This window comes from Oryx dammah, unplaced genomic scaffold (genome assembly GCF_014754425.2).
Source record: "Oryx dammah isolate SB20612 unplaced genomic scaffold, SCBI_Odam_1.1 HiC_scaffold_2, whole genome shotgun sequence".
In the NCBI taxonomy this organism is placed as follows: Eukaryota; Metazoa; Chordata; class Mammalia; order Artiodactyla; family Bovidae; genus Oryx; species Oryx dammah.
In genome coordinates this window covers 160,753,699-160,768,363 of record NW_024070186.1, presented here as the reverse complement: position 1 = coordinate 160,768,363, position 14,665 = coordinate 160,753,699, and the positions used below count along the sequence as shown (strand labels likewise).

General features: G+C 51.0%; 2 protein-coding genes across 7 annotated transcripts in view; one reads left to right on the top strand and one right to left on the bottom strand.

Moving 5' to 3' along the window:
* The window catches only part of DNAJA3 (DnaJ heat shock protein family (Hsp40) member A3), a 30,781-nt gene extending 28,739 nt beyond the window's left edge, over positions 1–2,042 (bottom strand). Inside the window, exon 1 of one of the 2 annotated variants that reach the window (XM_040255829.1) lies at positions 1,815–2,042. In XM_040255829.1, coding sequence (XP_040111763.1) covers positions 1,815–2,025 — 211 coding nt within the window. In that variant the 5' untranslated portion in view covers positions 2,026–2,042. The remainder of the gene's footprint in view (positions 1–1,814) is intronic. The other variant, XM_040255822.1, reaches the window with a different exon arrangement.
* An 8,568-nt stretch (positions 2,043–10,610) lies between these two features.
* LOC120874372 (coronin-7) overlaps positions 10,611–14,665 on the top strand; it is a 60,567-nt gene continuing 56,512 nt past the window's right edge. For 4 of the 5 annotated variants that reach the window (XR_005723636.1, XM_040255769.1, XM_040255762.1 and 1 more), the window contains exons 1-3: positions 10,611–10,758; positions 13,055–13,151; positions 13,972–14,046. Coding sequence is in view for 4 of the 5 variants with exons in the window: in XM_040255769.1 (XP_040111703.1) it covers positions 10,699–10,758; positions 13,055–13,151; positions 13,972–14,046 (232 nt within the window). In the remaining variant the exon portion in view is untranslated. The remainder of the gene's footprint in view (positions 10,759–13,054; positions 13,152–13,971; positions 14,047–14,665) is intronic. The other variant, XM_040255750.1, reaches the window with a different exon arrangement.

Here is a 14,665-nt window from a genome sequence, read left to right as displayed (position 1 = left end):
TATTAGAAAATGTTGGCAAAACCTAAAAATGACCACTTTTGCTCATATTGAGAAATACAGCATGACATCATTTCCAAATCCTGAGGAAACCAGGGCAGACTACTGTGAGGAAATATAGGTAGCAGGAACAGAATAAACAAATGGGACCACCTGACCAAAATCATATCCCATCTCTTTGTTCTCTGCTGTATCCCCAGTACCTAGAACAGAACCTGACATATGACAAGTCCTCAATAAATACCTGTAAATTAAAATATTTTCAATTAAGGATGAGAAACACAAAAGGATTTAAATAATCCACCCAGGTCTCTCTGTCTCTCTCTCACACACACACACACACAACTGGAACCAGTGTTCACTGTACAAGGCAATCACAATTACTGATATATAATGACTGGCTTTTATGTAAGCATTACAAAACTGGATCTTATCAGGACATTATCTTAAGTAAATTACCTTGTCAGGACCCTCTAATTAATCATCTCTGTAAGTTTATAGATAAAATAGCATTTGCACAAATTCTAGGGGACACAAACATCTAGCACAACTCAGGCACATAATTAGTGGTTCAATGTTTCCTCCTTCCTTATCTCACTATAAGGGAAATTGCCCAAACACACAGCATAAGAAACCACCACGGCTAAGCTAAAAAGCTTAATATATGCTAATTCAACATCACCCCCATCAATTACAGAAGCAGCAGGCAAAGAGCGATCACTTTTTAGTTTTGTGACATTCTACAGGTTATCATCTAAGACTCAGGTTCTTAACCTATAAAACAGAATAATAGTGGAAATTCCCTGGCAGTCCAGTGGTTAGGAGTTCTCACTTTCACTGCAGGGGCCCAGCTCTACTCCTGGTTGGGGGACTAACATCCCACAAGACCATCAGCTTGGCCAAATAATAGTAAGTGTCTACCTCATGGAAGCAATCCATGCCTCATACATAGGAAGTGCTTAGTAAATATTAGTTTGCATTTTTATTGCAATAACCAACACACAGTGCTCAGTCCCTAAAGTGTTCAACTCTTCCCGACTCTAAGGACTGTAGCCCGCCAGGCTCTGCCCGTGGGATTTCCCAGGTACCAATAATGGAGTGGGGTGCCATTTCCTTCTCCAGGCGATCTCCCCGACCCAGGGATAGAACCTGCGTCTCCTGCACTGGCAGGCCAGATTCTCTACCGCACTGAGCCACCAGGGAAGCCCAATAACCAACATAAGGACCTCTAAAAAACAGTGTGCCCTTCGATTTACACCGTGTGGCAGAAAGAGACTAAGCTCTGAAAGAATAACTCTAGGTTCGGGACAACTCTCTTTATCTAACTTTATGACCTTGGGCGGGTCAACTCTGCTAGAACCTCAGTTTCCCATTCTTTAAAATGGGGATGATCATCCCCACCTTGTAGGGCTGTTACCGTCAAGTGAAATGAGGTACACAATGCCCACCGAGCCCAAGAGCCGGTGCTCACCAAATGGCAGTTACCTCTGCCCCGCCTCTACAGGCTAGGAAGTACAGGGATGAGAAAGGAATTGAGCAGGGGAGCACTACATGGCGGGAAAGAGGCCTCCAGAAATGTTGCCAGAGAGGTGAAGGTTCACGGCCTCGGAGCGTTTCGTCCCCTCCGCTCGAGGCTCCACGCAGCTCTTCCTCACTGCTTCTGAGCAGCCATTTGGGCCTCTCTGCCTCCTGCCGGCCCACCTCCCCCGAGCGGTTCCGCAAGTAGGTCAGAAGACACACTCCATCCCGCTACCCCCGTAGCTGGAGCGAACCGAGTCACTCCTTTCCAGGCCTTGGGCGCTAGAGCCTGCCCTCACCTGTGAAGCTGACACCGGGTCTCAATGTCAGCAGCGCCCGGGGACCGCGACCTCCCAGGGAAGGCGGGAAGGTGGTGACGCTCAAACTGCGGCCCAGCGACGTCCCCACTACGCCCCCCAAGGGCGGCCGGGCCCCTCTCCCCGCAGCCGCCGGCAGCCGCGGGGTCCCCACAGCCACCAGCAACCAGCGTGTGGAGCGCCGCGCCGCCATCTTGGCCCGGGGACACTGCGCCTGCGCCACCCGGCTCAAGGCAGCCTCACGAGGACGACGCACGCGCGCGGAGCCGGCGTTTCCGGGGGCGGGGCCTGCTGCGGGCACTCGAGGAGAGAGATGGGGGGGGGGAAACCTACGAGCGTTGCGCGTGCGCATCCGAACCCCAGTGCGCTTTCTCGGTCGCTGACTCCGAAAAGGTATTTACTCTAAAAAGTGCTAATTGGTAACTTGGCTTAAGAAGACTCTTCATTCTGTGCTAGACGATCAAAACTGCACCGTATCTGTGTAAAGATGTGGTTGAATGTAGCCGAATGTAACGGGTCTGAGGGGCCTGGCCGGGGCGGGGTGGGGGAGGAGGCGGACTACAAGTCCCGGCGTGCAATGCGGCCGTACATCCCGCAGATCCCAGCATGCCGTGCGGCTTCCTTCCTCTTGACCCTGAGTCTCAGGTCTTGCTGGGGTTACTCACTCGTGTGCTCAAGCGGTTGCCTCGGTTAACCTATTCCCAGAGCCAGGCTTCACGCTCACTGTTCCTCTGGCTGATTCACCACGAAAAGGACTTGGATCGCTCGGCTCTCTGCTAAGCGTGTTTGTCTTCTCCAAACCTGTAGTGAGCTTGCCGATCGCGGACTGTGAGCCGAGCTACCCAAAAACGAGTTTAATAAACGTTGTGGGTACCTACACGGTGCCACGCGCGTTCTAGAACGTCGAGGATACAGTGATGACTGACACACCATCCCTGCTTTGTAGGAGCACACAGTGAGGCAAGAGGCATCTTAGCCACTGCGATAACGTGGTAACAATGTTACAGGCACACAGGCGAGGGAGTTTCTCCGACAGATTGAGGGTATTGCGGTGTCAGGGAACGCATCTAAGAGGCAACAGACTTTGGTGAAAACTGCGCCAGGTTGGAGTGGAGGGGAAGAGTGTTCTAAGTAGCAAGAACTTTAAAAGCAGATGCGAAAATACTTGCCCTGTACGCGCTAGCTAAACTTAGGATATATGACTGGAGATAAGTCTAGAAAGAAGAACCTGGCCTAGTTAGTTCTGCAGAGGGGTTTCCGCTTTCACAATCCCACCACCACCCCCACCCCACCCCCAACAATAGAAAGGAAACCTGAGGGCTCCTGGATGGATTTAAGGTGATATGTGCTCCTTGCTCCTCCCCCATTACACATGGCATTTTTGTGTATGTGGTTATTAATCTGGGGAAATATCCATAGCTTTCATCAGTCAAATTCTCCACAGGCTCTAAGATTGAAAGAAGGTTAAAAACCACTGGTCCAGTGAAGAACAGTTAGGAGGCTGCTGTAAACTGCAAGAAATACTTGGGAGTTTGGGCTAGGGAATTCAGAGAACTGAAGTGAGCAAGGGATGTTATAGAGAAACGGGAAAAGATTGATATGGGATGGGAAGTGGGTATAAGTTTGTTTGATATATTCAACAAATATTTAAATGTCTCCAGCATAGTGCTTTTGGGCTTCCCTGGTGGCCCAGAGCGTAAAGAATCCGTCTGTAATTGGGGAGACCTGGGTTCAATCCCTTGGTTGGGAAGATCCCCTGGAGAAGGGTGCGGCAACTCATTCTAGTATTCTTGTCTGGAGAATTCCCATGGGCAGAGAAGCCTGGCAGGCTACAGTCCTTGGGGTTGCAAAGACTCAGACACGACTGAGCGACTAAGCACAGCACAGCATAGCGCTTTAAGAGTGTGGGCTCTGGAGTCAGACTGCCTGGGACCAGATCCCAGCTCTGCCAGTTAACAGTTGTGTGTCCTTTGACAACTTACTTTACCTCTCTGTGCCCGTTTCCTTTCTCTAAAATGGGCATAGTAGTACCAGGGCGTAGTCATACCTCAAGGGATCATCTGAGCAGAGAGAGATAATCCGTGTAAAGCCTTCATACTGTACTTGGCATGTAGTACGTGCTCAGTGTGTGCTGAGGCTCTGTGCTAAGCACTGGGACACCAGAGAGGATGCTGACAGTTACTTGCCCACAGGGATCCCGAAACCTAAGGGGAGGCGGGAGGGTGCTGGTTGAGAGAAGTACAGCTTTCAGGAATAAAAGCTGAGAACGAGAGCCAAAGAGATTTTCATTTACCACCTCAGAGTAAGTTAGGAATGAAGGCTCACTAGTATGAAACCTTTGTCAGCCTTGTAACCCTCATTTTTTGGTATTTTAGTCCCCCTCCTCCATCTATTTCCCCATAGTGATTAACAGCGAAGATCCTTCATACAGAAAGTGGGTATGTATTCTTGTTTTAGTGGGTAGCAGGAAGGCTATTTGTCAGGGAGCCTATATCTCCTCTTATGAAGCAGAGTGCCCCAGGGTAGTGGAGTAGGTGAGGGTGGATACTAAAGGAGGGAAGAAAGGCCCTGAACAGAACACAGAAAGCCTCTGGCAAGATTCCCTGGTGAGGGGACCTCCCTGTGATCCAATGGTTAAGAATCCACCTTCCAATGCAGGGGACATGGGTTCAATCCCTGGCCGGGAACTAAGATCCCAGATGCCACGGGGCAACTATACCCGCATGCCTCAACTAGGGGCAGTTATACCCGCATGCCTCAACTAGGGGCAACTATACCTGCATGCCTCAACCAGAGACACAGCCAGAAAAAAAGAAAAAAAAAGACTCCCTGGAGAGAATAGCCTAGGTCTGCTCCTGGTTTCTGTCACTGCTGATCACCATAGAAAAACAGGAGATGATACAATTACTAAATGTGAGTATGGTACAAAGCTTGGGAAGTCTCCACAGAAGTGGTCCTTGGTTTGTGCTTCCTGAATCAGCCCGAGTCATGGTTGTTTGGAGACAATGAATATGCTCTTTTTATGTTCTTTAAGCAGTGGTCATGCCAAACTAAAAATCCTGGGAAAGGAGCTGTTTGGGGGGAAAAGATAATGAAGTTCTTTTTTTTTTTTTTCTTTTGGCTACGCTGGGTCTTCACTGCAGTGCTTGGGTTTTCCTGGTGTGGAGCACAGGCATTAGGCGCGTGAGCTCAGTGGTTTGGCTTGCTGGCTGTAGGGTGCGCGGGCTTCAGTAGTTGCGGCGCAAGGGCTCGTTAGTCGTGGCTCTCGGGCCCTGGAGCATACAGGCTTCAGTAGTTGTGGTGCACTGGCTTAGTTGCTCCGCAGCAGGTGGAATCTTCCCAGACCAGGGATCAAACCCTGTCTCCTGCATTGGCAGGCAGGTTCCCATCCACTGTGCCACCAGCGAAGTCTGATAATGAATTATCTTTATTTGGGTGTAACAACCTTGAGACATCTACAGGACCAATTTCAGGCAGTCTCTTTCAGGTTCACAAAGAACTTCCTCATGTTTTCTCTCCTGATACAATCACAGCCCTCTAGCTTAAGTAGGGCAGAGGCTAGCCCCATTTTTAGGAATGGACCCTCTCCCCAGCGTCCCGCAAAACAACACCAAACTAAGCCCTGAAAAGTGGAAAGACTTTCAACGTCACACAGCTTGTGGGTCGGTGAACCAAGATCTTGTAACAGCCAAACCAGAGCTCTTTCCTTTAAACCATGTGCCTTCATAGATTATGATCAATAGTTCCCAGTCATACAGCTCTGGATGGCTTACAGAGCACTCCCTCATGCAGAATTTCATTTGCTTTTCACAAGGAAAGGAAGCAGGGCTAATATTTACTACCACCCTCACCTACAGACAATTTCACTGCCATGCAAGTCTTTCAGCTGTGATGAAACACAAACAGATCCTCCCCAGGCTTGTGATTAAAAACTGGGATGAGCACACAGGACAGAGCTACCCACACTGTCGGGCAGAATATGTCCTGGGTCTGTTTCCTCCACCACTTCCCCCCAACTCCCGCTGCCCCCTTCTCCAGTCTAAAGCCAAAAACTTGAGCTCTAAGGAGAAACAAACGTTTTGCAAGAGGCAGACAAGTTGCGCAAGCCTCTCCCCATCTTCACTTCTCATTTTACTATTCCACTGGGCCCTCTCCGGCTCCCCCGAGTTGAGGAGGTCTGTGAGCGCTAGCAGGGAATTGAAGCATGGTCCACCAGGACATGCCGGACTGAAGGCCAAGGGAGACCAGAGGGGCTACCCCATGATTTCCAGTGGACACTGGCCACCTGAGGTACAAGGGACCTCCCAAGTCCTTGGCTCTGTGATGGAGTGGCTGGTTCTTCTCCACTGTGAGTGATGAGCCCTTCCAGGGAGGGCAGAAGGGCCTAAGCCTTCAAGGGCAATACAAGCCAGCTCACCATTTCTCTAGTAGTGTTTTCTTTCCTCCCCAAGAGTGTGTGTATGTTAGTTGCTCTGTCGTGTCTTACTTTGTGACCCCGTGGACTCTAGCCCACCAGGTTCCTCTGTCCGTGAGGATTCTCCAGGCAAGCATACTGGAACAGGGTACCAATCCCTTCTCCAGGGTATCTTCTGGAGCCAGAAAGTGAACCCGGGTCTCCTGCATTGCGGGCAGATTCTTTAACCATCTACCAGGGAGCCCAAGAGAGTATGGGACAATTCCGAGGAAGTGTGGAGTGTCGGGCCCAGATGTTCCCAGGCCTGACCTCTGCAATGGGTGCAGTTCCCTGCAGCAGGAGATGAACTGTGTCTTTGCCTGGTTGACCCAGATACTTCCAATGGGACTTTCGTGGTAATGATTTCCTTGAAAGCCCTTTAAACCACAAGTGACTCCAGCTCCCAGCTGAATACCCTTCTGCCCAAACTAGGCTTAAACTTCAGCAGTGTTTTACAAACCTGAGAAATGAAAGGAACTTTTTTTTTTTGAATATTTATTTAATTTGGCTTTGTGGGATCTTAGCTGCAGCACCGGGGATCTTCTTCATGTCACGGGGCTTCTTTTGTTGTGGCTCATGGACTCTAGCTGTGACCTTTGGGCTTAGTTGTCCCATGGTATGTGGGATCTTCATTCCCCAACCAGGGATTGATCCCATGTCCCCCCTGCATTGCAAGGTGGATTTTTATTTATCATTTTCTTTTAATTATAGGGGGATGCTTCCCTATGCAGTGTAGCCTGCCATGCTCCTCTGTCAATGGAACTCTCCAGGCAAGAATACTGGAGTGGGTTGCCATTCCCTTCTCCAGGGGATCTTCTCAACCAAGAGATTGAACCTAGGTCTCCCGCATTGTGGCCAGATTCTTTATGGTCTGAGCCACCAGGGAAGCCCTGCAAGGTGGATTTTTAACCTTTGGACCACTAGGAAAGTCCCTGAAAGGAACTCTTAAATGGAAAAAAAAAAAAAAGTAGGGGGCGCGGATCACAGATGCTGAGAATAAAACTCTGGATCCCCCAGTGATTAGCAGACTCCCAAGTGCAAAACATCACCTTGAAAATGACAGACTTTTCTATGGAAATGTCCTTTAGTTTGAATTATCACCACAAAAGTTAAAGTGTGTGTTTCTATTAAAATATTCTGGGACTTCCTTGGTGGTCCAGTGGTTAAGACTCTGGGCTTCCATTGCAGGTGGCATGGTTTTGATCCCTGGTCATGGAACTAAGATTCCCCCATGCTGCATGGTGTGGCCAAAAATAAATATACATAACTTGCAAAAAATCAGAACAAATCACTAGATGTAGTAAGACTCCTGAACCCAAGACTACATGGGTACAACTCCATAAACAAGAAAATAACAACATAAGCTGCACTGTCATGTTTTTCTCCATTTTTGAAATGTATTTTGTTGCTTAATAGTTCTTTTCCTGTGTTGACATAACTACACATGCCATTCTATGCCAGCTCCTGAAATGAACATGGCTTATGCATAAAAAAGTGTTTTCAATGTATGTTTTAATAAACAGTCATTTCAGGCGCAGATAACTAGATCTAAATAATTTGCTGTTGGCACTGCAGCTGGCCTCATATCTCCCTCTCTCGCAAAAATTCTACTTTACAGAAACCATTGACCTTCCTGAAGATTAAGGGAACACCATGTCAGATACTTCTTTTCTTTAGCATCATAGTATAAAATAAAGATGCATCCTAAGGCTCTTTAATGCTTGTTTGTATGTGTGTGTTTGTGTGTGTTTGGTTTCTTTTTGCTTGTCCCTTTTCTTTCTGCTGGTGTCTCTTCCTGTGGTTACATGAAGCACTTTTGATTTCTCCAGAATGAAGACTTCACTACAACTGGACTCCCAAATTCTTGTTCATTATTAATTACCCTTGGAAATAGGAACTGTGAAATCGACATCATCTTGCCATGCACCTTGCTAACCAGACATCCTCCCTTTGTTGAAATTTGATCCACATTTTGATAGATTGCCTTTGAGGGTGGAGAGGTGTTTTCCAGTGTCCTTATAAGCAACCAGAGAGGTTGGGATTCTAGGATTGCAGAGACAAAGCTAGTAATTCTAGCCCTAGGGGGCTAGAAAGAGTCGTGCAGGCTATCAGTTGAGTTTTGCAATCCATGAAGAAATTTATTGTGCTCAAGTCTGCAGCAGTCTTCCAGGTCTGAACTCTCTACTAGAATCACTCTCTCCAGCCAGAATGGACCTGGCTATATGTGGGATGGTCACTCTCTGGGCCCTGATGATATCCCTCTGGCCCTTCCCTCTCCCCTGCTATGGCACTCAAGTTGGTCATTATGGCAACCGAAAAGTTGACATTCTTCTAGTTTTCTTCCACCAGCCCCTAGTTTGTAGCAAGAGTTACATGACCCAGCACAGCCAGAGTCAGAACTTTAACCCCCAGAGGTAACAAATGGACGTGTTTAGTCACTCCGCTTTGTCTGACTCTTTGCCACCCCATGGACTGCAGCACGCCAAGTTTCCCTGTCCTTCACTATCTCCTGGAGTTGCTCAAACTCATATCCATTGAGTCGGTGATGCCATCCAACCATCTCATCCTCTATTGCCCTCTCTCCTCCTGTCCTCAATCTCTCCCAGCATCAGGGTCTTTTCCAGTGAGTCAGCTCTTTGCATCAGGTGGCCAGAGTATTGGAGTGTCAGCTTCAGCATCAGTCCTTCCAATGAATATTCAGGATTGATTTCCTTTAGGATTGACTGGTTAGATCTCCTTGCTGTCCAATGGGCTCTCAAGAGTCTTCCTTAGCACCACAGTTTGAAAGCATCAAATGGACATTCCATGGGCTAAATTTGGTCTACAGATATGGGGACCTTAAACCAAAGGAAATAAGCCAGTCACAGAAGGATAAATGGTGTATTATTCACTTAGATTTGGTATCTAAAGTAGTCAAATTCATAGAAACAGGAAGCAGAATGATGGTTACTAGGGGTTGGGGAGAAGGGGAAATGGAGAGCTGTTGTCTAATGGCTATAGTTCCAGTACTGCATGAAAAAGTTTAACACTCCTGAACTGTATAGGTAAAAATTATAAATTTTATTTTTTTTTTTTGGCCACAATTTTTTATAAAAAGCACAAGCGATGTCTGCAATAATTGACCACCACAACCAACCAACTGAAGATTGCACTAATGGTGCCTTTTGCAAAGCTGCTGGAATTCCAGTGTCTGAAGAGTATGTCATGGGAAAGCTACACTTCAGTGGCTGCCAGCCTGCTCAAAATTTAAAATCCCAGCTCAGTCAACTTAACCTGACAGTCTATGGAGATCAAAGTTCCCTCCTAACTCAGTAATGGCCTCTGAGTGGTCACAGTTTACCTGTGAGAACTGAAAAAAAGAACTTGTATTTTAGGGATCCACGCATGCTAGTTGCCAGGCCGAGCTTTCAGAATGACCCTCTAGAGAAAAGCGAGTTTTCACAGCAGCTGGCCGCTGCGACTGATCATTCGTCTTCCTCAGATCAAAGTCCCCTTTCCAGACTCGCCTGAGCAGGTGTTCTGTCTGGTATCAAGCGGAAAGCCTATTCTGGAATCACAGTCAATTTTCAAAGCGAAGAGAAAAGCTTGTGGAATGAATGGCCCCAGGTTTGTTCCGTAACTAAACAAGAAGTGCTGGTTGTGCAAATTGGCCATTCAAGGGATTCCCCACAGCTCTTATCTACTGCCGTTTCAGCTTATCTGTAATTGATTGATTGCCTACCAGGAGTCTTGGCCCACAGCGCCCAAGGCCTGCGGCCAAGACTTGCCCTTATAAGGGACGCTGAAGGCTCCATTCTCCCCTCCTACGGAGCCCACCTGACCCAAGCAGGGTGGGTGAGAAGCGGAGCCTTTAGGTCCCATCAGCAGGGATTTGCATCAGATACGGGCTCTCCTCTGCTGCCATTCATTATCCCTGTGACTCGGTGCCAGCGGCGCCTGAGAGCGTTCCCTGTCTCCGCAATGGAGCTAGTTCATTTCTGCTTTCACTCCTCCCGAAGAAGGGCGTGCCCCGAACCCTGGAAAGCCTCCCGGGTCCAAACCCAGCCCACAAAATCGCAGCCGTAGTCCAGGGTCCTGCACGCCCAACCCGGCCGGGGGCGGACAGCTCGCCGCACGTGACCTCTCGGTACGCGACTCCAACCCTCCGGTATTGGGGCGTGGCCTCGAGGGGCGGTCGAGCGGCGATTGGTCGGGAGGTGGGGCCCACGGCGTGCGCGCGGAGGGAGAGGGGGATGAGGGTGTGGCCCGACAGGCCGGAGAGGGCTGCGATTGGCTTAGGGCGCGTAGGGGGCGTGGCCACGGGCGGCAGACCGCGGGTGGGGCCGGAGGCGGCGGGAGTCCCGGCTGCGAGCTGTGCACCTGAGAGCCGACGCCCGGGTCCGCGAAGCTGTACCCGCCGCTGTCCCCGCCGCCATGAACCGCTTCAAGGTGTCCAAGTTCCGGCACACGGAGGCTCGGCCGCCCCGCCGCGAGGTAAGCCCGGCTTCCGTCGCCCCTTGCCCGGCGGCCAACCTTCCCCCGCCCCTGGCTCCGCGCGGGGAGCCCCCCGAGCCCGCCTGCCCCGGGGGCGCCCCCTTAAGGCCCGGGTCAGGCGTCCAGGCCGCCCTGTGGCCGCGCGCCGGTCAGAGCCTGGCGCTCCTGAGACACTCTGGGCTCTCGTTGAGCACCGAGGTCCTGCCTCGCAACAGGACCCCCGAGGCGGTGCCGCCCGCCCGGTGGGGCCGAGGCCTGAGGCCTACGTAAGGCTGCCTGCCTTCCCGGCTTCCGGTCGGCCTCGCCTGGGAGCCACAGCGCCTCCTCTCCGCCTCTTTGATCGCCTCTGCCCGAGGCTGGGTTGCGAGAGAGATGCCCCTCTCTGTCCTGGCCTTGGCGAGTCCGGGTATGTTACTGGAGAAGGGGAGCTCCTCGACCAGAGACGCGCCCCTCCCTTGGGTTTCCGCCGGCGCTTCCTCTCGCGGCTGGCTTGAGCTCTTCCCCTACTCAGGGTGATGCTGCCAAAGCCTGGGTGGGGCGTGGGAAGCCGAAGCAGGTGGAGGCCAGAGAAAGAGCTGAACCAGGTGGCGGGGGAGTCTCTCGGCCCGCCGGAAAGGCAGGAGGCCTGATGAGGGGTGTGCTTCAGAGTCGATGCCAGCTCCGGTCTGCAGTGAAACGTTATTTGTAAAGCCTGGGAGTGTCTTCCGATAATGTAGAGGAGAAACTGACCTCTGGTGACCCCATCAGAGGCCATCTCAGGTCAGGACAACCTGAAGCAGAAGCCTGGTTCTGATCCTCTGGACAGTGTTTCCTGGGCACGTCCCACGTCCAGCTGCTGGAACCACAGTGGTGAACACAACAGCAATTTCCTCCCTCTCTGGTGCTTACAGGCTCAGGAGAGAGACAGACAGCAAGCATGCAGGCAGGCAAGGGCAATGTAAGTTTTAATAAGTGCACTGGGGAACACACACAGTGGCGCTGGGATTAAGATGGAGATGGACCTAGAGGTGGAATTAACCTCAGTAGGGTAGTCCAAGACGTCAGCTGGGAGGAGGTGACATTTAAGCTAAGGCAGGAAGGGTGAGAAGCAGCCGGGCATTAGGGAAGAGTGGGGTGAGAAGGAACCAGGTGGAGGAAGGAAAGTGGGACAGGGTGGTTGGAGGACAGTGAGAGGGAAGCATGATGTCAGATTAGTCCAGAGTGGACCTGGAGAGCCCGAGAGCCCCAGGAAGAAGCTGGGTTTTCTTCTGAGTGCAGCGGGGAGCATTGAAGGGGTGGTCTCTGAGAGGTTCTCACATTTGCATTTAAGACGGTCACTCAGTGTAGTCAGTACGCTTGGAGAGGTCTAGAGTGGACTTGAGGGGCTCAAGTGGACTTGTTCCTGGTGGACTTCAGTCCAGCAAGGCAAGCAGACAGGTGTGGAACTAGAGATAGCAGAGAGAGCTTAACACGGTTTACGTGTTAGGGAGATGGGAGGACAGGTGGTCTGTTCTCTTTGTCAAAACTATTGTATTTCCTATCACTGTATTTGTACAGTAAACACGAGTCCAGAGGGAAGAATAATACTGGATGATAACATTTTACCCCAGCAGGTGAACACTGAAATAGAAACTAGGGTGGTGGGGGTGGTTTCCGGGACGCTGTCAGCGGGTGGGCTGGGACATGTGGGTGCTTGATGATTGTCACGGGTGCTGTGAGGTGCTGATACAAGAAATATTGGGACCTCACCGAGCTCAGTCTTAGAAAAAGAGTTGCTCTGCTCTTCTGCTGGGGTTGTTAACGTTATTGTCTATTCGTGGGGGTGCATTGTTCACCTGACTGTAGGACTTCGTGGAAAGGCCTTGACTGTCCCCTTTCTGAGCTTGTGTATTTTCTCCCTCCGGGGCTTGGAGGAGACTCGTACTTGGTGGAGGCCTTCAGTAATGCAGTTGAGGAAGTTGAGTCCATCTATCTTAGATGCTCACTTCTCCTTTCTCTGCTTCTCTCTCCCTTTTAACAGAGTCAGTCCCCACCCCCAGCCCCTTGACTTCGTTAAGCCTGAACTTCCTTCTGACATTTTCCTGCCCCTTATTAGAGAACTTATTTAATACTCAAAATTGACCCCCTTATGACAGGTTGTTGTTTCAAGGACATTTTTTGTATTTTCTAAGGGACTCTGCATGGGGACAGGGTTTGATCCAAAGGCCTGCATCTCTAATGGTGCAGCTTTAAGGTAGAGTCTCCCTCCAGTATGCCCTACTCCCTGCTTTAGGCAGAGCCCTAGCCAACCCTTTTTGTTGTTGTTCTCTATTTTCAGGCCTGGATCAGTGACATTCGAGCAGGCACTGCCCCTTCATGTGGGAACCATATCAAAGCCAGCTGCAGCTTAATTGCATTCAACTCTGACCGTCCAGGTAGGGAGGTGAACATAGATGTGGAGAGTCAGATGTTGTCACCCTACCAAGGGCAGAAGGACAGGCTCATTGTAGGCCAGAGGCTTGGAAGGACCTCTCGGGGTTCAGAAGTCAGCACCATGAAGGGCTGTAGACGCCTGCAAAGCGGTCAATGTGCAGTAAGCAGATGGACTTCAATTTGGGCATTTGACAGCACACATTGTATAAATGTGTTGGCTGTGGTCTTCAAGAGCTTGGCCTGGGGTGGGCGTGGGGGGCTGTTGCTTTTGTTTCCAACAGTCCCCATATGCAACCCACTCCTCATGCGGGGGCAGCTGGGGTCAATAGGGAGGTAAAAGCTCCCTGTGTTAGTTGGGCCTCTGAAGGTTGCTAGTGATGACTCAGACCTCAAATTGACATAAGCAAGAAACAGATAAAACAGATACCATTTGGTTTATATAATTAACTTCCAGGGGGTTCAGGCAAAGCTGTATCTCACTGTATCCTATCCCTCAGCTCTGCTGCCCTTGGGTGACAGCTTCTTTCTCAAGTAGAACTGGGAAGGTGGCAGCTGGTGGCCCCAAGCCGACTACCAGGGCCAAACAGTGCCATAAAGAGACAACTGTGTCTTTGCATAGTCGATATCGTGGAAGAGTCTTGTGTGGGGCAGGAACCGAGCCTGGGCCAACCACTCCATCCAGAAGGATGTGGTCTTACTGTTGGTGGAGGTTCTGGGAAGGTTAGGGTTAGGCCAAGCTTTTGGGTCTCGTGTCCTCTGGGAGCCCTGGACAGTAGATCCTCCGTTAGGCCTGAAGTCAGAGCCCCTGTTTTTGTTTGACAGGTGTACTGGGCATTGTGCCTCTGGAAAGCCAGGGAGAGGACAAGAGACAGGTGACCCACCTGGGCTGCCATTCAGGTGAGTAGAGACTGGACCCAGGAAGCCTGGAACTCACCCCTCCTGCCCTGGGGCAAGGGATTCCTACTCAACCTGGTCCTGCACCCCTGTGGTTGGCTGGGCCCTTCCTGTCACCCTCACTGTGGGAAAGCTGTTGCTGGTTGAGAACTCCAGCCTGGGCAGAGAGGAGGGAAGCTGGTGCTCCAGGTGATCAGGCTGGAAGGAGGCAGGTTTGCACCGGCCTGTGCTCCAGGCTGATGATGGCTCCCTGTCACCGTGGAAGACTCAAGCCTGTGTGGTTCTTAGCCCTGTGTACTCGTCTGGAGCCCAGCAGATCACCTCTCACAGCAGGCATCCTCCCAGCCAGGCAGGCTGCTGAGGGCCCTCCAAGGAGGGGGCGGGTTGGGCTGCAGAGCCAGAGATGGGCCCTCACAAAGAGAGCTTTTGTCCACCCCTGCAGCTGCTTCTGGGGGTGCCCAGCAGTCCACCTGGCAGCCTGCCCGCATTGAGGGAACAGTTTGGTTTTCTCAGGCTGCAGCAGCGCCTCTTCTTTCCCCATCCAGCTGCAGTGGCCACAGGCCCAGACCCTCTGGCCTGTGTTCCTGGCCGCCCGTTGGGTGGCCTGGGGTGAGAGAAGGGC